This window comes from Piliocolobus tephrosceles, chromosome 1 (genome assembly GCF_002776525.5).
Source record: "Piliocolobus tephrosceles isolate RC106 chromosome 1, ASM277652v3, whole genome shotgun sequence".
In the NCBI taxonomy this organism is placed as follows: domain Eukaryota; kingdom Metazoa; phylum Chordata; class Mammalia; order Primates; family Cercopithecidae; genus Piliocolobus; species Piliocolobus tephrosceles.
Genome location: NC_045434.1, coordinates 182,450,073 through 182,474,169, shown reverse-complemented (window position 1 = coordinate 182,474,169; position 24,097 = coordinate 182,450,073). Strand labels below are relative to the sequence as shown.

The following is a 24,097-nucleotide window of genomic DNA, read 5'->3' as shown; positions in this document are numbered from 1 at the left end:
GAGGCTGAGGTGGATGGATCGCTTGAACCCAGAAGGTCAAGGCTGCAGTGAGCCATAATAGAGCCACTGCAGTACAGTCTGGATGATGAAACAAGACCCCATCTCAAACCACTCCCTACCCAGCCCGGGCACGGTGCCTCATGCCTGTAATCCCAGCACTTTGAGCGGTTGAGGCAGGTGGATTGTCTGAGCTCAGGGGTTCGAGACCAGCCTGGGCAACACAGTGACAACCCGTCTCCATCTCTACTAAAACACAAAAAATTAGCCAGGCGTGGCGGCATGGGCTTGTAGTCTCAGCTACTTGGGAAGCTGAGGTAGGAGAATTGCTTGAACCCGGGAGGTGGAGGTTGCAGTGAGCCAAGATCGCACCACTGCACTCCAGTCTGGGTGACAGAGTGAGACTCCAAAAAAAAAAAGATAAAAATAAAAAATACCCGCCCCATCCCCTCAAAAAAAAGCACCTTACAACAAAACCAAGCAGTTTCTTGTTGGTCAATCGAGAGCTGTTCATACTGGACTGTCCAAGTGTTGATGGAATCCAGCAGCTCCTCACACAGTTTCAGAGTCTGTCCTAGGGGTAAAGAGGCTCTTTGCTTGTAAGTGTCTCCTCCCTGCATTCTTCAGGTAGCATGATCCTGTATAAACCATCGATTTTATTATGAAACACTTCTGGGCACTGCCATACCCATTAGAGTATTTCTCTGATGTCACTGAAAACATCATGGGTATTTCAGGTTTCAAGATTATTTTATGCCCTTCAGTCATAGGGACAGCTTTAGTTTATGTCCCATAACAAGGTAGTAAATACCCCTCAAATGGAGAGTCTATAGTCCAAAGTCTCAGGAGTTGTTGTTGGGAAGCGCTCACAGCCTTTTGCCATAAAGCCAGGAAATGTTCAACATAGGGCTATCGAATGGAGAATTTGAACCTACCAGTGCTCTATCTTCTACTCCGTACCATGTGGGCTTGGCAAACTTGTAGGTTACCATTTAGCATGTTCAATTAATAATGCTTGAAGGGCAGATTTACATGCCTTCTGTTTTACAAAACTAGGTAAGGGAAACATTCTCCAATAAGATACAGTGTTCATTCCCATGCTACAATCAGGTAAAAGAGATGCAACCACCTCACATGAGGTGTAATCAAATATACCAACTTTCGAAATCCTATCAACCCTTACATTTTTATGTCCTAGTTTCAGGAACTTCTCCTTCCCCAGACCATTTTACCCTCTCTTGTGCAAAAACCTTTGGGTTCCCAGCCAGGGTTTGAGCCAAAGGACCCTGGCCCTTTTGCTTTTGGCTATCTTTATCTTTTTTTTTTTTAGACACGGTCTCGTTCTGTCACCCAGGCTGGAGTGCAGTGGTACAACCATGGCCCACTGCAGCCTCAAACTCCTGGGCTCAAGTGTACCTCCTATCTCAGCCTCCTGAGTAGCTGGGACTACAGGCACGTGACACCATGTCCAGATAATTTTTTGAATTTTTTTTTTTTTTTTAAATATGGGGTCTCCTTATGTTGCCCAGGTTGTTCTTGAACTCCTAGCCTCAAGTGATCCTCCTGCCTCGGTCTCCCAAAGGGTTGAGATTACAGACATGGGCCACCACACAGGGCCCCAGTTGACATCTTTTTTTTTTTTTTTTTGAGATGGAGTCTTGCTCTGTTGCCCAGGCTGGAGTGCAGTGGTGCAATCTTGGCCCACAGCAATCTCTGCCTCCCAGGTTCAAGCCATTCTCCTGCCTCAGCCTCCCTAAGTAGCTAGGATAACTTTTTTTATATTTTAGTAGAGGCGGGATTTCACCATGCTGGCCAGGCTTCCCTTGAACTCCTGACTTCAAGTCATCTGCCCCCCTCGGCCTCCCAAAGTGCTGGGATTACAGGCGTGAACCACCACACTCAGCCTCAATCTACATCTTGATTAATCTGTTTGACTGTTTCCCTGGGCAATTTCAGATCAGATTTCTCATTGTAATGTCTGCCTTCCAGCTTTTTCAATTTCTCCCAACTGGGGGAAATATAGGAAACTGGTTTGGGGCCCTTTAACATTGGGGACCAATAAGGGTTCTCTTTGGTCCACCCAGGCTTCAAAAGTGTTGTATTAAGATCTTTGTTTTAAAGCTATCAATTTTCTTTTTATTCATTCAGTTTTGAAAATAACCATTTAAAGATTTTCACCCTGTGGGGATGAGTCCGATAACTCTCCCTTTCTTTTTCCTCTTAGTTTCACCCCATCAACCCTATCAATGTTTTCTTTCCTTTCTTTCTTTCTCTTTCCTTCTTTCCTTCCTTCCTTCCTTCCTTCCTTCCTTCCTTCCTTCCTTCCTTCCTTCCTTCCTTCCTTCCTTCCTTTCTTTCTTTCTTTCTTTCTTTCTTTCTTTCTTTCTTTCTTTCTTTCTTTCTTTCTTTCTTTCTTTCTTTCTTTCTTGATAGGGTCTCACTCTGTCACCCTGGTTACAGTGCAATTGTGTGATCACAGATCACTGTAACCTTGACTTCCCAGGCTCAGGTGATTCTCCCACCTCAGCCTCCTAAGTAGCTGGGACTACAGGGATTACCACCATGCACGGCTAATTTGTTATATTTTTTTGGAGAGACAGGTTTCAACATGTTGCCCAGGCTGGCCTCAGACTCCTGGGCTCAAGTGATCTGCCTGCCTTGGCCTCCCAAAGTACTGGGATGACAGGCCTGAACCACCACGTCTGGCTGAATATTTGCTTTATTCATCTTATTTCTTAGAACCGTTTAAAAATTTCGACCTTCTTGGGATGAGTCTTTTGACTCTACCTTTTGCCTTTCCTCATTCTCCTGTTAACTAACCTAATACTTTCATTAGCATCTGTAAGACCCATGAAGGGAAGCTGAGACAGCAAATTTGAACTGCTGTTTGATTCTGCAGGATTAAAGGTTACATGGGGTGCCAATGTAGAAGAGGCCTCTTTAACCACAGCACTTAGCATGACTTGGGTAATGGGCATCTTCAGTGGGTGAATGTCCCTGCCGTCATAAAGCCAGTCCCATATGGCTTGCATATGAAGCATATGAGCTGCTTCATCTGGGGTGGTCCCCTTGGCATTTATAGGCGGAGTTGGACAGTCCCCGCTTCTCAGGGTAAACAGATATTATAGTGGCTTTTATCCAGTCCACTGGATAAAACCAGTACAAGTCTGGTCGTTCCCTCAGAAATACATCTTTTATGTGTCTGAATCACATATATCCATCTGCAATTGTTCAGTAGTGAGCTGTGGGTCCTGCATCAACCCAAACAGGCTCTTCCACTCTGCAGCAATTAAAACCAAAGATCCTGCTCCTAAATTAGTTACTCTCAGAATTCATTTTCGTAAAAATTCCTCAGGAAGCTGATGATACGGATCTGCAAAATGGAATAATTCCTTCATACTATGCCCTCTGGTTTCAATGGTTATTCGGTTTTGCCCTTCTCCCACAGTGATTACTTTCTTGGTAAACACAAGTCTTAGAAGTACTTTCTGTTGTCCATGCACAATTCTGCCCTGTGGGGGCAGCTTTGAGGCTGGTGGCCTAAATTCAGACTGACTGAGGTCTAAGCTGGTCTAGCACCAAGGTCTCACCCAGCATTCTCTTTTAATTTCAAGTTAGCTGTTACAGGTAATAACCAAGTAATTGAATATTTAGCTTGTTTTTCTTATTAGTTTGCATTTCCTTATGCATCTAGTGAATCAACTCTCTGGGAGTTGGAGCCATCTCTAAATTCCCCTGGTAACTTTGACTTTTAGTACCTAATCTAGGTACACACTACACGTGTCCCTGTGGCTTCGTACTGTGGGTGAGCACATGGCCACCCAGGAATCAAAGGTTCCTCATCTTTCATCTTTTTGTCCTTTCTTTTCCCAAACCACATGTTTTTCTGAGCCTGGGTCAGCCCAATATATCCTACTCCTGACACCAGTTGTTTAGGAAAAACCTCTCAAACTGTGTTTCTCCTCTACTGTCACACCACCATCACCACAATCACCAACATAGAAGAATGATCTGACCACGGATATGGGTTTTCTTTTTTCCCTCCCACATACTAAACAGTGGACACCAGCTGGATGTCCTCTAATTCAATTCCAACACTACGTGCCTGGAGATAGTATCAGATCTCACGGGTGGAGGGCTCAGTTCCCTAGACTGTCTCCCGAACCCTAGACACCAGTCACAACGCCAGGCCTCTGGAACTTCTGACCAACTGACTTCAAATTGAGGTTCCCAGGATCCCCTCTTTGGGTTGGATTAGTTTGCTGGAGTCATTTATAGAACTCAAGGAAACACTCATGTTGACTGGTTTGGGATACTACAAAGGATAAAGATGAAGAGATGCATAAGGTGAGATATGGAGGAAGGCTTGTGGAACTTCCATGCCTTGGCTGGGACATTACCCACCAGGAAGCTCCATGTGTTCATGCTAGCCAGAAGCTCTCTGAATCCAATCTTCTCAGAAGTTTTTTTGGCTGATCTCAGCTCACTGCAACCTCTGCCTCCCGGCTTCAAGGGATTCTCCTGCCTCAGGCTCCCAGCTAGCTGGGACTATAGACACACACCACCACGCCTGGCTAATTTTTGTATTTTTAGTAGAGATGGAGTTTCACCATGTTGGTCATGGCTGGTCTCGATCTCCGGACCTTGTGATCCACCTGCCTTGGCCTCCCAAAGTGCTGGGATTACAGGCATGAGCCACTGCGCCAGGCCTCTTCAATGGAAGCCTCATGACTTCAGCATTCCTTCCCGCAGGGTTTAGGGCAGGACTCCCTCTAGGTCTTAAGATTCACAATCAGAAAGATTGGGGAAGTTTAGAGCCCTGCCTTAGGGCAGGTGAAAGGAGGGCAAGAGAAGGTCAAAGAGATTTCCTGAAGTCTGCCCCAGAGGCCTAACACACCCAACATTATAATAAAACACTATAACCAGTGTGGTGATTTATGGCTGTAATCCCAGCACTTTGGCAGGCTGAGGTGTGAGAATCGCTTGGGGCCAGAAGTTCAAGACCAGAATGGGCAACACTGTGAGACTTTGTCTCTACAAAAAATTTTAACAGCACTTTGGTTGGCTGAGGTGGGAGGATCCCTTGAACCCAGGCGTTTTGAGACCAGACTAGGCAATATAGTGAGACCTCCCATTTCTACAAAAAAATACAAAAATTAGCGGGGTACTGTGGTGCATGCCTGTAGTTCCAGCTACTCAGGAGGTTGAGGTGGGAAGATCACTTGAGCCCAGAAGGTTGAGGCAGCAGTGAGTTGTGATCATGCCACTGCACTTCTGCGTGGAGACGTAGTGAGATCCTGTCTCTAATAATAATAATAATAATGATAATAATAATAACAATAAATTTATTTTGCTTTATTTTATTTTTTTGAGATGAACTCTTGCTCTGTTGCCCAGGCTGGAGTGCAGTGGTGTGATCTCGGCTCACTGCAAGCTCTGCCTCCTGGGTTCAAGCAATTCTCCTGCCTCAGCCTCCTGAGTAGCTGGGACTACAGGCGCCAGTCACCACGCCTGGCTAATTTTTTGTATTTTTAGTAGAGACAGGGTTTCACCGTGCTGGCCAGGCTGGTCTCAATTTCCTGACCTCGTGATCTGCCCGCCTCAGCCTCCCAAAGTTCTGGGATCACAGGTGTGAGCCACCGCGCCCGGTCAATTTTTTTAAAACTTAAAAATTAGGTATGGTGGCACATGCCTGTAGTCCCAGCTACTCAGGAAGCTAAGGCAGGAGGACTGCTTAATATATTAGTCTGTTTTCATACTGCTATAAATAACTGCCTGAGACTGGGTAATTTATAAAGGAAAGAGGTTTAATTGACTCACAATTCAACATGGCTGGGGAGGCCTCAGGAAACTTCAATTACAGCAGAAGATGAAGGGAACGCAAGGCATCTTTTTTTTTTTTTTTTTTTTTTTGAGACAGTCTCTCTCTGTTGCCCAGGCGGGAGTGCAGTGGCGTGATCTCGGCTCACTGCAACCTCCGCCTCCTGAGTTCAAGTGATTCTCCTGCCTCACCCTCCCAAGTAGCTGGGACTGCAAGTGCGCACCACCACACCCAGTTTATTTTTGTGTTTTTAGTAGAGACAGATTTCACCATGTTGACCAGGCTGGTCTCTCTTTTTTTTTTTTTTTTGATAGAGTCTCTCTCTGTCGCCCAGGCTGAAGCGCAGTGGTGCGATCTTGGCTCACTGCAAGCTCCGCCTCCTGGGTTCACGCCATTCTCCTGCCTCAGCCTCCTGAGTAGCTGGGACTGCAGGCGCCCGCCACTACACCCGGTTAATTTTTTGTATTTTTTAGTAGAGACGGGGTTTTCAATGTGTTAGCCAGGATGGTCTCCATCTCCTGACCTCGTGATCCGCCCGCCTCGGCCTTCCAGAGTGCTGGGTTTACAGGTGTGAGCCACCGTGCCTGGCCAGCCAGGCTGGTCTCAAACTCCTGACCTCAAGTGATCCACCTGTCTCATCCTCCTAAAGTGCTGGGATTACAGGTGTGAGCCACTGCACACAGCTGGCATCTTTTTCACAAAGCAGCAGGAAGGAAGGAGAAGTGCTGAGCAAAGGGGGAAGAGCCCCTTATATAACCATCAGATCTTGTGACAACTCACTCACTGTCATGAGAACAGCATGGGGGAAACCATTCCCATGATTCAGTCACCTTCACTTGGTCTCTCCCTTGACATATGGGGACTGCGGGAGTATTGTGATTATTAGGATTACAATTCAAGGTGAGATCTGAGTGGGGACACAAAGCTTAATCATATCACTTGAGCTGAGGAATTCAAGGCTGCAGTGAGCTATGATCGTGCGTGCTACTGCACTCCAGCCTGGGTGAAAGAGCAAGACTCTATCTCTAAGAAAATGAAATAAAAATAAGTAAAATGAGGGTAATAAAAATGACTCTCCCCAGTGGTGTTGTTGGAACTAAATGAGATATAAAGAAAATTAAAAAAAAAAAAAAAAAAAAACCCATAGTATATTTAAAGCACTTAAGGGGCACACTGCACTGCATACCAGTGGCTACTTGATATTTGGGAGCTGTTGCATTGATGGTGCCCTGATTCAGTTAGTGGTGACAGTGAGTGTCTCTGGTGCTGTATTATGGGGCCCTGTCCTGACCAACAACATGGCTGGTGGAGTTGAAGTTGCAAGGGATGGATCTAAATTTAGAGTGAGAGAAAACAGTGAGCCATAGAACCAGCATCCACAACAATTTCAACAGGCTGGAATAAGCAAGATGACATCGTTCTGTTGTGAGCTTCAAGACATTACAGAAAGCAGAGGATGGGGGAGAGACCTGACTTGACCCCAGCTCCGGTGAAAAGGATCTGAATGATTTAGTTGACCACAACCTGATGGGAACTAATCATGGGAGAGAAAGGCTCTGAAGCCCAGCAGTCTTAGGCTGCATTAACAATGTGTCGCGTCCAGACTGGAAAAAATAATAGGCCTATTGTGCTGGCTTGGTCAGGCCATATCTGGAATCTTGCGTTGCTACACTGACAGACTGGAATCAGGCCAGGAGGGGGACCAGCCCAGTTTCAGCTCCCAGGCACTTGTGCTAAATTTTTCCTGTGCCATTTTCTTGTTTCATCCCCAAAACAAATCTATTAGGTAGCTACTATTAATTTTTTTTTTTTTTTAAAGACAGAGTCTTGCTCTGTCACCCAGGCTGGAGTGCAGTGGCACGATCTCGGCTCACTGCAACCTCCGCCTCCTGGGTTCAAGCGATTCTTCTGCCTCAGCCTCCTGAGTACCTGGGACTACAGGTGCGCCCCACCATACCCGGCTAATTTTTGTATTTTTAGTTGAGACAGGGTTTCACCATATTGGCCAGGCTGGTTTCAAACTCCTGATTTCGTGATCCACCCGCCTCAGCCTCCCAAAGTGCTGGGATTACAGGCGTGAGCCAGGGCACCTGGCCAGTAGCTACTATTAATATCGCCATTTTACACGGGGAGGTTAACTGAGTTGTTCAGGATCAGCTGCACAGCTAGTAAATGGAGACACTTAGGGCTTTTCCTGATGGGCTTCTGTGTGCTTGTACCTTAGCAGGGGAAGACTGAACATTCATTCACTGAACACAATAATCCAGGCCCTAAGCTAGTTAGTGTGGATGCAGAAGTGAAAAAGATGTGGTTCCTACCTGAGGAGCTCATTGTCTACCAGGGGGATACAGATTACTTGTGATATGATGTGATTCTGTGGGAGAGAAGATCTGGGGGCTGGAAGAGATCATAGAGTACACCTTAGCTAACCAAGCTTGGAGAGGGGAAAAGAGACAGAACAGTGTCACACAGCTTGGAGTCATGGGGCCAGCCATTCCCTTTCCACTGCCTTACTTTGGCTCTCTTCTGCTCAGCAATGGCCAAGAGCTGTGTGCCCAGATGGGATCTGCTGGTGTATGAGGGAGCACGGTGTGACCATCCTGGGGCAGATATACCTTACCTCACCTCTCTGCAATCGGAGATTTAAAGAAAAGAAAAAAGAGGCTGACATTAAGGAGCACAGGAACCAAGTGGGTGGCCTTTGAGAGTTCCAGCAGCCCCTTCACTAATCAGAGAACTGGAAAGACTGGGGTGACATTGACATAAGGGACTCAGAGCTGGAATTAAAGACTATTCTTTTCTGGCATCTGTGCCTGCCTTCTGTTCCAAACTAATGCCCTCCCATCTTCTTTTGAGGACCACATTTCTGGGCATTGTCTTTTTCAAAACTTTCCCTGTTTCAACCCTCAGTGCCTCTGGAGCCTTGTAGGGCTTCTTGTTGGGGAGACACATACACCCCATTCAGCCTTCTGTAATTTATGCTAAGAGGGATAGAGCAGGGCTGTTGAGAGCAACTGCTTTGGAATCGGACAAAACCTTTCAGGCCTGGCTCTGCCACATAACAGTTGGTTCACTTCTCCATGTTTCCCTTTCCTGTGCTGTAAAATGGGGATAATAATAGTACCACCCTCACTTGGTGGTTTTTGAGGGCCGAAAGAGATCATATTAAGCATAGAGGAAGCTATCCATAAAAGGCCACTGTTGTCATAGTGTACTAGTGGGTGTAGCCCGGGCTTAGCTCCCTGCCGGCAGGGGGGCAGCCTCTGGATTGCCTCATCTTTCTCCCTATTGCCTGGATGCCAAGGGCAGGACGGGGGAATGGTGTGTCTTCGGGGATGAGAGAGAGGCATCGGGAGGGAAAGTGTTAGCGTACATCCTCTGGGCTTCAAGGAGACGGAGCCACTCCCTGACTCCAGGTTTTAAAGTGGGCTTCAGAGCCCCTACCTTTCCTAGGCCTGGCGGTCAGAAGTCATGTGTGGTAGGCCCGACTCGGGGAGAGTTGGACTTTGGGGACCTCGGGGACCTTGGGCAGATCGGGGACCTCGGGCAGATCACTTTCAGCCTGGGGCCTCGGTTTCCTCACGCGTGTCTGGGAGGTCTCGCGGCCTGCTTCTCGGATTGCTAGGAGCCAGCGCAGGCAGATGCCGGTTCCGGGGCTTGGAGAACGTGGCTCGGTGGCACAGAGCCGCCGGCCGAGGTGGGGAGGGCGGGGGAGAGGCGGGCGACGGGATTGGCTGGAGGCGGGGCAGCGGGGCTCGGGGATTGGCCGCACCCGAGAGGGCTGGGCAGAACTATAAGAGGCGCGGAGGGGGTGTGCAGCAGAGTGCGTGCCTCGCCTGCCAGCCGGCTTGGCTAGCGCGCGGCGACTGTGGCTAAGGCTGCTACGACGCGAGCTTGGGAGGAGAGGCGGCCTGCGGGTCAGAGGAGCATCCCGTCGACCCGGCCAGGCGGCGTGGCCCGCGGGTCATGGCCAAAGGAGAAGGCGCCGAGAGCGGCTCCGCGGCAGGTCTGCTGCCCACCAGCATCCTCCAAGCCACTGAACGCCCGGCCCAGGTGAAGGTGAGGGCCCGGCACCCCGCGTGGAGCGCGAGGGGAGGGAGTAGGCGGAAATAGGGGATCGGGAGCGTCGGGGGGTCAGCCTGGTCAGGGGACCCTTGGGATAGCCTGGGACAGGAAGCCTACGGGCCAGAGAGGACCTGGGGGTGCCAGGGGCAGGGGGTGACGGAGAAAAGCTGTGGGCGCCGTCGCCCCCATTTGCTCACCCGCACTCCGCGCTCTGCGGAGAGGCTCTGCCGGCAGCCCCATGTGATTCCGGCTCTGCCTAGCCGGTTTCCATTCTTCCGTGCTGAGCGGCTGGGGCTTGCCACCCCATACGCCAGAAATGACTCCAGAAATCTGGGAAACTCCGCTTGCTTCCCCATCTCTCTCATCCCCTACCTTCCACCTCACCCAAGTACGCTTGCGCCTCTACTCTGCGGTTAGCGCCGCTCAAGTTCATTCATAAGAACAAGGGCTCTGCTCTTAAAGGAGCCGCATCCCTCAAGCATTTGTCTGAATGTGGATGTTCGCGCGGGAACGGTGCTTTGCGCATCGAGACCATCGACCCCATCCCCAGCCCTGGGGACTTATTGAAGGACCAAATAAAATGAGGCGGCCCCCTAGAAAGGGATCTCAGGCAATAGATACATTTGTGGGAGGTGACTGCCTTTTCCTTTTAATTTTATTAACTGATCCTTGGAAGGAGCTGGGTGAGCAATTATGCTATTACTATGTATGAGTAATATCTACTTTCCCTGGGCAACCCAACCTCCCTAGTGCCCCACCCAGAGAGGGCTCAGGCCTGGAGGCCTTTCCTCCCTCTCCAAGGTCCTCTAGGAGCTCGGGGATGGAGGGCGATGGGTCGGGAAGCTGGAGGGCAGGACGGTTCCTGGGTCTGCCTGAAGCTCTGGTTGCCTACAGTGGTCAGGGATGCTCTGGGATAGGTGGAACAGCTGTGCCTGCAGCTAGCTGGGCCGGGCCCCCACAGCTCTCTAGAGCACTCACCAGGAGTAGGCAGGTGAATCCTGTCTCTGAGGCAGGGCGGGAGCCTGGGCTGGGCTCAGCCAGCTCTTGGCAGCAAGCGGATTTTCAGGTTGTGGCAGCTGGTGCCAGGTGGGGACAGGTCCGCTGCTGGAGCATGCTTCCCCTGAAACTTGGAAAGGAACAGTGGCTGAGGCCTTGGGAGGAGTTCTTTAGGGATGGTGGGCTGATAAGTTTCCTTAGAATCTCCAGGAGGGAGGTGGCTTAGGGGCAACTTTCACACAAGTATGGATTCCCCTTTTCCAGGTTCCTAAGAATGGAGATGCAGAAAGTGGGATCTCGGAGATTGAGACCATCCTGGCTAACACGGTGAAATATCGTCTCTACAAAAAATACAAAAAATTAGCCAGGCGTGGTAGCAGGCACCTGTAGTTCTAGTTACTCAGGAGGCTGAGGCAGGAGAATGGTGTGAACCCGGGAGGTGGAGCTTGCAGTGAGCCGAGATCGCGCCACTGCACTCCAGCCTGCACTCCAGCCTGCGCGACAGAGCAAGACCACGTCTCAAAAAAAAAAAAAAAAAAAAAAAAAAGGTGGGATCTCTTGGGTAGGAACAGGTCCAAGCAGAGTTGTTTGTTCTGGTAGAGTTGGCCAGAGGGACGGTCCTTCCTGTGGAACCTTCTTGGATGGAGGCCAGGACCTGGGCCTTTCATCTTTTTCTCCTCTTCCCAGAAAGAACCGAAAAAGAAGAAACAACAGTTGTCTGTTTGCAGCAAGCTTTGCTATGCACTTGGGGGAGCCCCCTACCAGGTGACAGGCTGTGCCCTGGGTTTCTTCCTTCAGATCTACCTATTGGATGTGGCTCAGGTGAGTGGTCTAAGCCTTCGAGGGTTCCTTCAGCATCCTGAGATGGGAAAGACTACGCACCCCTGGGTCAGTTCACTCAGTTTTCCCCATCTGTGAAATGGGACCTCAAATCCCTACTTTGCTGCCTCTCAGAGTCAGTGGGCAAGAAATGAGAAGACCCCGGAAGGTATCCAGGAGGGGAGTCTCTCCACCCCAGGAGTCTTTGCTGGAAAGGTCTGGCAACTCCCCCTTGCCTGGCAAGAGCAACAGAGCCTGAAGGGGTAGGCGGTAGGATGAGGGAGAATGGGGCCTGCTGGGGATGCTGTTCTTAGAAGAGACTGGCACACTGTGTCCCTGTCTGGGAGGTAGTCAGCTGGCTTGGCTCAGCGGTTGATGGCTGTTGCCAGGCTTGTGGACGAGATGCATCCCACCATTACCTGAGGAGCAGAGGGGCGCTTAGGTGCTAGGCTAAGTTAGAATGCCCCAGGACACAGGGTCTTTGACTGGGAGGGGTACTTGGGGTGAAACAGGGCTATTCTGTGCATTGAGAGGCCTTGGCCAGAAGCCTGGCATCCCGAGAATTCACTCTGTCTGGATGGGAGAGTGGGAGGCAGAATAGCCATGGCTACCGGAGCTCCTGCACCGGCTGTCTTCTGTGTAGCATCTAACTTGGCAAGCATCGAGTCTTAGTTGTATCCATTTACAGAGGGGGAATACTGAGCTCCAGAAAGAACAAAAAATTTCAGCAGCTAATTTTTGAGTAACTCCTATGGGTTGGGCCTTGAGTGGGGGTATAAATTTGAGAAACCTGCAGTCAAAGTATAAACCTGTTGTAGTGGATGTTAGAGCTGGGGTTGGGGGGTCAGACTGGGGAGACTATGGTATGGGGAAGAATACCCACTCTCCGGAGAAATAGCAGTAGCAGGGCTTTGATGGATGAGGAGGAGTCTGGAGAGTCTGTATTTAGGGCCTGGGGGGTTTGGGGGAAGGGAGGGGGATAGCTTGAGTGGCTAGTGACAAGTCCCTTTTTAAAAACCATCTATAGGCTTCTTTTTCCACATCCAAGATAGAGCTTGAATCTGTCAGGTAGAGCTCATAACTCCCATTATACAGATGGGGACACTGAAGCACACTGTGTTCACCCCGCGAATGCTCATTCTGATACCAGGTGGTCAGGGGCTCAGGACTGAGAGGGAGGGAAGGAAATGTTTGTGGATTCATTTGAATTGATGGGAATGTTTTCAAGGGCAGTGGAGGGAAGCAATCAAGGGGACAGATCTGGGAAAGCTTCTGTAGAGGCACCCGGTGCTACTGTTATTGGAGAAATGCTATTGTCGTTATTAACAAGGCAAGTAAAGATGTGTCAGGTCCATGTGGGAGCAGCTCAGGGTCACAAGATCCTGGCTGAGATAGGGAGGGAGCCTCTGCTTCTGCCTACCAGCGAGAGCTGAGGTGAGTAGAAGGATGAGGAAGTTGTCTTTTGCTTCTCCCCATTCCAGGTGGGCCCTTTTTCTGCCTCCATCATCCTGTTTGTGGGCCGAGCCTGGGATGCCATCACAGACCCCCTGGTGGGCTTCTGCATCAGCAAATCCTCCTGGACCTGCCTGGGTCGCCTTATGCCCTGGTGAGTAGAAGATGTTCCTCTGAGGTGGCACAAGACAGGACTTCCAGCATATCCTCTCCTTGTTCCTTCTCTCTGTCTTGTCACAGGCTGGGGGGTGAGGAGAAGGAGTTAAAAGTCCAAGGGTGTCGAAACCCCATCCGAGGCATCAGCTACCCTGAGCATGGGCACTGGCATGCTCAGCCAGTCCATTTCCAGGCCAGCCAAAGTGCTAGGCTGGGCAGCTCAGGCCTCATTCCTTCCCAGGGTCCGCTCATTCCCCTTGGTGAAGCTGGAATTCTGAATTCTCCCACTCTATCACTTCCCACAGTGGCCGAGGTAGTACTTCAGAGTGGCTAAGCAGTTGTACTCTGGAGCCAGCCTGCCTGGGCTTATTTTATTTTCTCTCTTTCTTTCTCTCTCTCTCTCTTTCTCTCTTCCTTTTTTTCTTGAGACAGGATCTCCCTCTGTCACCCAGGCTGGAGTGCAGTGGTGTGATCATAACTCACTGTAGCCTGGAACTCCCGGGCCCCAGTGATCCTTCCACCTCAGCCTCTCGAGTAGCTGGGACTACAGGCACGTGCCACTACACCTGCTAATCTTTTAAAATTATTATTTGTAGAGACAGCGTCCCACTATGTTGCCTAGGCTGGCCTTGAATTCCTGGGCTCAAGGTGTCCTCCCACCTCAGCCTCCCAAAGTGTTAGGATTACAGGTGTGAGCCACTACGCCCGGCCCCTGCCTGGCTTTAAATCCCAATTTCTCTACTTAGAGCTGAGCCACTTCACATCTCTGAGTATCAAGTTTCTTCCTCTATAAAATGGGGGTATTAATTATGTCTATCTCACAGAGTTGTGCTGGATTATTATTATTATTATTTTTGACATTCTTAGAATAGTGCCTGGCTGAATTCTACTTCATAAGGTTGATGTAATTTTGAGACTTAAATAAGTTGATATTAAAATACCAAGCAGTCCTTGGGACACTAAGCGCTATGATGACCACATCAGGGATGCTCAACAGGAGAGCTGGCATGTGGTCCCTAGTACAGGCCACACCAGGTGAACTGCAGAATCCTGGGCTGGGAGTTGGACTTCAGGCCCAGCCTGCTGCATCTCTGCCTCCCTGTGGCACCATCCAACAGCACAGTGACATATAATTTGGCCCCCTTCAGGGTGGCTCCTGGCAGAGCAGGGGATGGGGTAATACCCGGAATGGGGTAGCAAACCCATAACCTTTGGCACCTTGGATGACGTAAATTACCTTTTCCCTTGGTACGAAGCCTGTGCTACTCAGTTTCAGGCTGTGGGGCAAAGTAGGGGGAGGTGGTGCCATGGATCAGACGGCAGGGGAGCCATACAGGATAGGCTGTCAGGCGGGGACTCTGGTTCCCTCCAGGACATCCTGCTTCAGGGCGTGGGGGGGCATACCCCTTTCATCTCCAGCCCATCCAGGCTTAAGTGGGCGCCTTCCTGCCCCAGGGGCGCCCATACCTGGCCTCCGGCCTTCAAAGCTCTTCCCGCAACCCCTTCCCCCACTACAGCTTCCTTTCCCACGAGGCCCCCCACCCACCCCAATCCTGCCAGTCCCTGGCTAAGGCCCAGGTTGGAGCCTTTGATCCAGTCTTCAGGGCCGGGGGCAGGACAGCCTGCCTTACCTGTGCAGGCTGCTCAGGGCTCCCCCGGCGCCAGCCCAGGAGACTTGGCCCTGTGCCCACCTCCCTGGCAGCCAGTAGAAGGCGAGGCTCTGCTGCCACATCGCCTCATGAGGCCCAGCCAATGGGAGGCGGCTAATCCCAGGCATGGTGGCTGAAGGCCGGGTTACTCCCAGTCACACTGGGTTCCTCAGCAGCAGCTGCTCAGCTGCCTGTAAGCAGAGGATGGAGTGTTTGATAAAGGCTGATGAGGAGCTCCTGTTCCCTGAGGAGACAGATTCAGGAGAGGTGGAGGTGGGCAGGCCCTCCCTGTGGCGTGTAGGAACTGAGCGACTCTTGCTGGGCAGGTGTGGCAGCCAGCTTGGGGAAGTCACTGGGGGCCCTTCAGGCCAGTTTCCGATCTAGCAGGTGCCTTTGTGCATGTGCTTCTGTGTCTGATGGTGCCTGTGTATGCGTGCACGTGGGATGGCTTGTGGGCTGAAGGCTGGTGTGCAAACTTTTTTTCCTTTTTGTGGAGAATGGGTTCTGGCTATGTTGCTCAGGCTGGTCTCAAACTCCTGGGCTCAAGCTATTCTCCTGTCTCTGCCTCCCTAAGTGCTGGGATTAAAGGCAGGAGCTACCACCCCTGGCCAGACCTCCCCATCCATACCATCTGAGCCCTCCTCAGGCCAGGCCTGGAGACCTGGAACCCCCTTTCCTTTCAGTCTAGGAAGAAACTGGGTCTGTCAGGGTTTGTGAGCCATGTAGCCCTCTCTCCTCCTGGGCCTCAGGGCAGCCCCTGTTCTGAGTCTACATTTAAATCCTCTTCTTGAGATCAGGAAGACTTTTCTTTTCCCTTTCTTTTTTGGAGTTGGAGTCTCGCTCTGTCGCCCAGGCTAGAGTGCAATGGTGCGATCTCAGCTCACTACAAGCTCTGCCTCCCGGGTTCACACCATTCTCCTGCCTCAGCCTCCTGAGTAGCTGGGACTACAGGTACCCACCACCATGTCCGGCTAATTTTTTTACTTTTAGTAGAGATGGGGTTTCACCGTGTTAGCCAGGATGGTCTTGATCTCCTGACCTCGTGATCTGCCTGCCTCGGCCTCCCAAAGTGCTGGGATTATAGGCATGAGCCACTGTGCCCGCCCCTTTTCCTTTTTTTAATTAAAACACACACACACACACGCATAGAGATGGGGTCTTGCTATGTTTCCCAGACTGGTCTTAAACTCCCAGCCTCAAGCAATATTCCTGCTTCAGCCTCCTGAAGTGCTGGGATTACAGGTGTGAGCCACCATTCCTGGCCAAGTCAGAAAGACTTTGACAGTCACTTTCTCTGGAGTTCTCAAGGCCACTGTGTGAGAGACTAGGTGTCAAGCAGGGTCCCATGGGGAGGCTGCAACAGCTGGGCCTGAGGTCTCCTCCCCAGCCCAGGGCTTTCCGCAGCTCCCCTGGTGTGGCCTGCATTAGTTACGCATGCCAACTCTCCTGCTGGGCTTCCCTGATGTGATCATTATAGCACTTAGTGTCCCAAACACTGTTTGACATTTTACTATCAACCAAGTCTCAAAGTTACTTCCATCCTGTGAACTAGAGCCAAGGCACGTACAATGGCCTTTCAGGAGTTCCATTTCCACTCCCTCCTCATCTCCTAATTCTATCTCCCCGTTCTCTTCACTCCAGCCCTCCTAGCCTTGCTCTTCCTCAGACCTGCTGATATGTACCTATCCGAAGGCCTTTGCACTGACTATTCCCTTTGCCTGGCCCACTCCTGCCTCAGATGTCTAAAAGGCCAATTCTCTCCTCTCATTCTGGCCTTGGCATGGATGCCAACTTCTCAGTAAGGCCTACCCTGTCCACTCAGTTGTGAACTGCATCCTTATTCTAAGCCCCTGGAGCCAGCTTTACTTCTTTTCTTCATAGCACTCATCTCCTAACACGTTATATAACACTTTTGTAAAACTGTGATAAAGTACATGTAACATATAGTTGACCATAACCTTAAAAAAATGTTTACAAGACAGAGTCTTGCTATGTTGCACAGGCTGGACTCAAACTCCTGGGGAAAAGCAATCCTCTTGCCTCAGTTTCCCAAGTAGCTGGGACAACAGGCATGTGCCACTGCCATTATAGCCATTTTTAAGTGTATAGTTCAGTGGCATTAAGTACATTCACTTCGGTTTTTTGTTTTTGTTTTTGGTACAGCGGGGATACTAACCTGTCGGTTTTCTAATATTTGTTTTTTGGGCAGTGCAGTTTTAACATTCCACATTAAGGATGTAATAATCAAGGAGTTTGTTTGTTTGAGACAGGGCCTCACTCTGTCACCAGGCTGGAGTGCAGTGGCACGATCTTGGCTCACTGTAACCTCCGCCTCCCAGGTTCAGGTGATTCTCCTGCTTCAGCCTCCCGAAGAGCTGGGACTACAGGTGTGTGCCACCACACCCAGCTAATTTTTAGTACTTTTAGTAGAGATGGGGGTTTCGCCATGTTGGGCAGGCTGGTCTTGAACTCCTGACCTCAGGTGATCCACTCGCCTCGGTATCCCAAAGTGCTGGGATTACAGGCATAAGCCACCGCGCCCAGCCTAAGTACATTCACTTTGTCACCACCATCCATCCATTACATCCTTCCAAAGTGAAGCTCTGTACCTATTAGACACTAACTCCCCACTCCCCCCTCCCCACATCCCCTAGCAACCACTATTCAACTTTCTTCATGAATTTGACCACTCTAGGTACCTCATGAGTAAAATTATACAATATTTATCTTTTTGCATCTGGCTGATTTTCCTTGACTTAATGTCCTCAAGTTTCATCTATGTTGTAGCGTGTGTCAGAATTTTATTCCTTATGAAGGTTGAATGGAATGGTATACATAACTTTTAAATTATGTCAAATTTCTGTTTGCCAACTAGTATGTAAGTTCCACAAGGGCAATGATTTTGTATCTGTTCTCTGGTTATCCTAAGTAATTAGAATAGCGCCCAGCCCATAGTTGGAACTTATGAGGAAATGAGGAAACGAGCTTCAGATAATTTAAATAACTCCCAAGACTGAGTTTTATAGTTAGTTGGTGGAGCTAGAATGGAATCCCTGAAGAGTGGCTCAAAGGCCTTTCTCTTTACCATGGCCTGTGCTGCCTTGCTGTACTGATGCCATGAAGTTAGTCCATCCTGCGGTCTAACCCCTTGTGATGGTGTGGAACTCACACAGGGAAGACAGACGTTTGCCCACCTAGGCCTTCAGTTCTCCTTTGCTTGGAGCTGGCCTCTCCCCATCATGCCAGCTTCTCTGTGTGTGTGTGTGTGTGTGTAAATGGGTGCGTGTGTGAATGGGGTATGTGTGTGTGAATGGGGGTGTGTGTGAATGGGGGTGTGTGTGAATGGGGGTGTGTGTGAATGTGGGATGTGTATGAATGGGGGTATGTGAGAATGGGGTGTGTGTGTGAATGGGGTGTGTGTGTTTGAATGATGGGTGTGTGTGAATGGGGTGTGTATGTGAGAATGGGGTATGGGTGTGTGTGAATGGGGTGTGTGTGTGAGAATGGGGTATGAGTGTGTGTGAATGGGGTGTGTGTGTGTGAATGTGGGGTGTGTGTGTGAATGGGGTGTGTGTTTGAATGATGGGTGTGTGTGAATGGGGTGTGTGTGTGAATGGGGTGTGTGTGTGAGAATGGGGGGTGTGTGTGTGGTTGATGAGTATCTGTGTGAGAACATGGGGGACGGGGCTGCTCCTTCTCTCCGCCTCCTTGCCCAGCCACCTGAGGTCTTGGACTCCCGTCCTACCTCTCTCAGCCCATTAGAGGCTGGTGCCTCTGGAGTAGACTCAGGGTCTGACCTCACACTCCATGCCTGGGATTTTGGTCTGGGGGCCCAGTTCCCATCTGCCATTCCAGGCTTGGCCATCAGCCTCTTCCCAGAGGCCTAGGATGGGTGGATGGCAGGAGTATGGGGAAGGAAGGAAGAGCTTAGCTTCCTTCCCTGTGGGGACCCTGTGAGGCACAGCAGTCTTGGCTGGCTCTGGCTCCTGGGCTCCAGCCTCCAGCTTCCATCCTGTAGCCTCTACTCACACCCTCCTCTTCCTCAGGATCATCTTCTCCACGCCCCTGGCCGTCATCTCCTACTTCCTCATCTGGTTCGTGCCCGACTTCCCACACGGCCAGACCTATTGGTACCTGCTTTTCTATTGCCTCTTTGAGACGATGGTCACGGTGAGTGTGGGTACCTCCTCTGGTGTCTCTGGGGGCCGGGAGGAGGGCAGTACTTGGGGCCCCCAGGGTTGGTACCGGAAGCTACATTGGTGTGTCCACCTGCCTGACTGGGCAATGGCCTGTCTTCCATGCCAGTGTTTCCATGTTCCCTACTCGGCTCTCACCATGTTCATCAGCACCGAGCAGACTGAGCGGGATTCTGCCACCGCCTATCGTGAGTCTCCCCAACCCACCTAACCCCACCCTCCAGGGACCCTCCAGCCACACTTCTTCCCTTGCGGGTCCAGCTCTTTGCTCTGCTCTAGAGTGTGGGTGTGAAACCATCTTAAAAACAACTCAATCCCCTTATTGCTCAGATGAGACCTGGAGAGGTGCATATGTGTTTGGACCGAGATGTCACCTACCCCACTACCTCTACCCACCCTGCCTGGAGCTACAGCTAGGCTCCCACCCATTTGACCTTCCTCCCTGGGCCCACGACCCATGAGGACCCTCCGAAACACCTCCTTTTCTCCTGCCAGGGATGACTGTGGAAGTGCTGGGCACAGTGCTGGGCACGGCGATCCAGGGGCAGATCGTGGGCCAAGCAGACACGCCTTGTTTCCAGGACCTCAATAACTCTACAGTGGCTTCACAAAGTGCCAACCATACACATGGCACCACCTCACACAGAGAAACGGTGAGGCCCCGGGCAGGGCAGGGATTTGGGGAGATAAGGAGCAATGAGGTGCTTTGTAGTCATCCTAAAGATAGTAACAGCTAGTGTTTATTAAGTAAATGTTGGGCATTTGATATATATAACAATTGATAGACCCAATATACCTACTTTGCAGAACAGGAAACTGAAGCTTAGAGAGGCTGAATAAGTTGCCCAGAGTCATAAAGTTAGTGAATTGCAGAGATTTGGGAAGATTTGAATTCTGGGCTGTCAGACTCCGCAGCCTGGTTTCTTTTTTATTATTATTTGTAGAGTTGCCCAGGCTGGTCTCAAACTCCTGGGATTACAGGTGTGAGGGCCGCACTCAACCAGCCTGGTTTCTGAGCATGTTGTGAATCTTAACTGTCCAGTCTTGGGAAGCAACAGCAGGCCTGGGGTGATCCTCCCGTTTCACACAAGGAGACAGGAGGCTCCCAGAGGGGAGGCGACTGGCTACTGGCCCAAGATCACTGAATGGGGCTGCTGGAACTGGGGTGCTGGGATGAGCTCAAACTGACCATCCTTGTATGTCGCCTTCACCTCCTTATAGCAAAAGGCATACCTGCTGGCAGCGGGGGTTATTGTCTGTATCTATGTAATCTGTGCTGTCATCCTGACCCTGGGCGTGCGGGAGCAGAGAGGTAAGGGGGTGCCTGGGAAGGGGTGCAGGCCTCAGCATGGGCAACTGCGTCTTTCTGCCTGGCCCTCAGGCTTTTGGGAGGGGCCTCTGCTCCTTCCTCACTGTCCCCTCTGGCCCCCAGAACCCTATGAAGCCCAGCAGGCTGAGCCGATCGCCTACTTCCGGGGCCTACGGCTGGTCATGAGCCACGGCCCATACATCAAGCTTATTACCGGCTTCCTCTTCACCTCCTTGGCTTTCATGGTGAGTGGGGGTCTGACATGCTTCCTTGAGAAGGGGGTGTAATGGGAAGGGGGTGAGCAGAGGTCTCTGGAGCATGGGGGATGTCTTGGGGAGGCTCAGCCCCAACATCACCTCCTTCCTTGCGTTTCCTTCCCTACCTTTCCCCATGCCCAGCTGGTGGAGGGGAACTTTGTCTTGTTTTGCACCTACACCTTGGGCTTCCGCAATGAATTCCAGAATCTACTCCTGGCCATCATGGTGAGTGTGGGACCTGAGCAAGGGCGGGCAGCCTGGGCTGAAGTGGCACAGGCTGTGGAATGGTTCTTGGAATAGGCAGAGGATGTTTCTCAGGCTGGCCCAAGGTCATGAAAGGATGAGGGAGGCTTCTCAGGATATTTGGTTGGACCTTGCGTAGGTAGGACTGTGAAATAAAGAGTTTAAGGTTGGATGTTTGAATAGCGAGCACAGCAAAAGCAAGGGTGAGGACACCAGGAACTTGGCTCAGAGGTTTGAGAGGGCAGCGGACGAGGTGGGCCTGGACCAGCTCTGAGCTCCCCTGGGAACCATCGAAGGTGCCTGTCATCTTGTTGCTGCCCATATGATGTCATCTGGCTGCTCTTGGGCAGGGCCGGGAGCCCCTTTGGGGTTCTGGGAAGGGCAGGAAGGGCTCTGTGGCTCTAAAGCACCTCCCTTTAACCCTCTTTGTCTGTCCACAGCTCTCAGCCACTTTCACCATTCCCATCTGGCAGTGGTTCCTGACCCGGTTTGGCAAGAAGACAGCTGTATATATTGGGATCTCAGTGAGTGGGGTTGAAGAGCAGATCCTGGGTTGAGTTGGGGATGTCTGGGGGGAACCTCCCAGCTGAGTCATCTTCCTGCACCCCCTTCCCTAGTCAGCGGTGCCATTTCTCGTCTTGGTGGCCCTCATGGAGAGTAACCTCATCATCACATATGTGGTAGCTGTGGCAGCTGGCATCAGTGTGGCAGCTGCCTTCTTACTACCCTGGTAGGTATATACAGGCCCCCTCCTCGGTTATCTCCAGCCCCTAGTCCTCAGTTTTGAAGCTCCTTGGGGAGAGTTCTATGGGGTGTTCTCCCACAGGTCATTCTGTGGGTCCAGGTTAGGAGTGAGGGAGGTCTGTCCTGTACAGTTGTACAGGTAGTGAGCTTTGCAAGAACACCTAGTCAGAGTGAAAAATGGGGGCTATAATCTGGCAGGAGCTCCACTTGCCATGCTGAGCACCTCCAGGCTGGGCTACTTCCTCTTAGAGCAAGAGGCCTTTTCTTATTCATGTGAAGGTGCCAGCTCCTCACTGAGCTGTGTACCCATGGTACTGAAGCTTCCAGAGGGCCACCTCTTCTCATCAACACAGAGGCCTGTTAAGTGGGTTGGTCCTCATGGCTGTCACTGCCCTGCGCAGGTCCATGCTGCCTGACGTCATTGACGACTTCCATCTGAAGCAGCCTCACTTCCATGGAACCGAGCCCATCTTCTTCTCCTTCTATGTCTTCTTCACCAAGTTTGCCTCTGGAGTGTCACTGGGCATTTCCACCCTCAGTCTGGAGTGAGTGGGGTGGGGACCTGGGGCGGGACTGGGCGGGACCAGGCCCCAGGTGCCCCATCTTCACCGTTCTCCTGCCCCCTGGGTCCCATAGCTTTGCAGGGTACCAGACCCGTGGCTGCTCGCAGCCGGAACGTGTCAAGTTTACACTGAACATGCTCGTGACCATGGCTCCCATAGTTCTCATCCTGCTGGGCCTGTTGCTCTTCAAACTGTACCCCATCGATGAGGAGAGGCGGCGGCAGAACAAGAAGGCCCTGCAGGCACTGAGGTGAGTGGGGAGGGGACGGGATGCTGGAGGAGGGGACGTGGTTGCCTCTAAACCCTCAATTTGCGTCTCCTGTGGCCAAGTCCAGACTCACCCCCCACACATCTTCTCTGGACAGCTCTAACACTTAAGTATGCACCAGGCACTCTGTTAAGTGGTCTTACCTTTATCCAACAAATACATGCTGGCTGCCTACTATGTGCTAGGCATTGATTGCTCTAGTGAACAAGACAAAAATCTCTGCCCTTAAGGAGCTTGTTATAGGACGCATGCATCCATGACCTCCCATATCCCTCCAACAACCCTAAATATCAGGTTCTTAGGGTTCCCCCGCTGCAGGTGAAGAAGCTGAGGTTTCAGCAGGAAGAGTGGCTGACCCAGCTGAAAGGGGCGGAGATGGGGTTTGAGCCTCCGCATTCCGACTCCAGAGACTGCGCTCTTCATCAGCCTCCTGGCATATAGGACCTCGAGTGTGGCCTGAACCCTGCATCTGGGGAAACCAGTGGGCAGGGTGGAGGGAGTCATGCCAGCCCGTCAACCAGCCCAGGCGAGAGCGTAGTTCTGGGGTTTGCAGTACCCTGTGTGTAGCAAGGACAGTAAACAGACCAACCAACAGTTGAAAGTGGGAGTGAGCAAACTCTGTGTCCTGTGGTTCATTTTAGTCCGACAGTAGGGCCGAGATCACGTGAGGAAGGAAGCAAGCAGGTGGGGCTGGGGAGGGGTAAGGATGGATGCTTCCTCCAACCCATCTCCTCTGGCTCTTGCAGGGACGAGGCCAGCAGCTCTGGCTGCTCAGAAACAGACTCCACAGAGCTGGCTAGCATCCTCTAGGGCCCGCCACGTTGCCCAAAGCCACCATGCGGAAGGCCACAGGAGGGATCAGGACCTGTCTGCCGGCTTGCTGAGCAGCTGGACTGCAGGTGCTAGGAAGGGAACTGAAGACTCAAGGAGGGCGCCCAGGACCCTTGCTGTGCTCACCATGGGGCTGGCTGCTCTGTGGCCTCCTGCCTCCCCTCTGCCCGCCCGTGAGGCAAAGCCCGGGGGTTGCCACTGTGAATATGCCAAGGACTGACCGGGCCTAGCCCGGAACACTAATGTAGAAACCTTTTTTTACAGAGTCTAATTAATAACTTAATGACTGTGTACATAGCAATGTGTGTGTATGTATATGTCTGTGAGCTATTAATGTTATTAATTTTCATAAAAGCTGGAAAACAGCTGCTTGTCTCTGTCTGTGTCCTCAGCCACTCACTGAGCCCTTCTGCCTTAAGACTCTGTTGGAGAACACACGGAGCCCCAGGTGCTACTGGGTGGGGGCAAACATGTCTGAAGTTGTGGCTGGAGTGCAGTGGCGCAACCTCAGCTCAGGCAATCCTTCTTTCTGCTTTACCCTCCCGAGTAGCTGGGACTACAGGCATGCACCACCACGCCTGGCTGATTTTTAGATTTTTTTGTAGAGATGGAGGTCTCACTATATTGCCCAGGCCAGTCCTTCCCGATGGACTCAAGAAATCCTCCTGCATTAGCCTCCCAAAGTAGTGGGATTACAGGTGTGAGTCACTGCACCTGGCCTTTTGCTAAGA

General features: G+C 51.1%; 1 protein-coding gene across 7 annotated transcripts; it reads left to right on the top strand.

The window, feature by feature from the left end:
• The first annotated feature begins 9,605 nt into the window (after positions 1-9,605).
• MFSD2A (major facilitator superfamily domain containing 2A) lies at positions 9,606-23,743 on the top strand. Of its 7 annotated transcripts, none has more exons than XM_023221230.3 (14): positions 9,632-9,877; positions 11,567-11,701; positions 13,180-13,304; positions 19,002-19,125; positions 19,261-19,339; positions 19,647-19,804; positions 20,373-20,463; positions 20,584-20,705; positions 20,859-20,942; positions 21,401-21,484; positions 21,578-21,690; positions 22,106-22,249; positions 22,341-22,517; positions 23,282-23,732. In XM_023221230.3, the coding sequence occupies exons 1-14, from the start codon at positions 9,785-9,787 to the stop codon at positions 23,343-23,345; spliced, it is 1,593 nt and encodes a 530-aa protein (XP_023076998.1). In that variant the 5' UTR covers positions 9,632-9,784; the 3' UTR covers positions 23,346-23,732. The 7 variants fall into 7 exon arrangements, with proteins under 7 accessions (XP_023077003.1, XP_023076998.1, XP_023077000.1 ...); XM_023221231.3 differs by having other exon boundaries at positions 9,639-9,871; positions 23,282-23,728; XM_023221233.3 differs by having other exon boundaries at positions 9,639-9,877; positions 11,678-11,701; positions 20,379-20,463; positions 23,282-23,728.
• Positions 23,744-24,097: the final 354 nt, after the last annotated feature.

Excerpts from the sequence above, each read along its gene's own strand:
- MFSD2A (XM_023221229.3), top strand. The coding sequence starts at position 9,785 with ATGGCCAAAGGAGAAGGCGCCGAGAGCGGCTCCGCGGCAGGTCTGCTG. Across the intron at positions 19,340-19,646 it reads GGATTCTGCCACCGCCTATC|GGATGACTGTGGAAGTGCTG; the intron begins GTGAGTCTCCCC and ends TTCTCCTGCCAG. Across the intron at positions 20,464-20,583 it reads GGGCGTGCGGGAGCAGAGAG|AACCCTATGAAGCCCAGCAG; the intron begins GTAAGGGGGTGC and ends TCTGGCCCCCAG.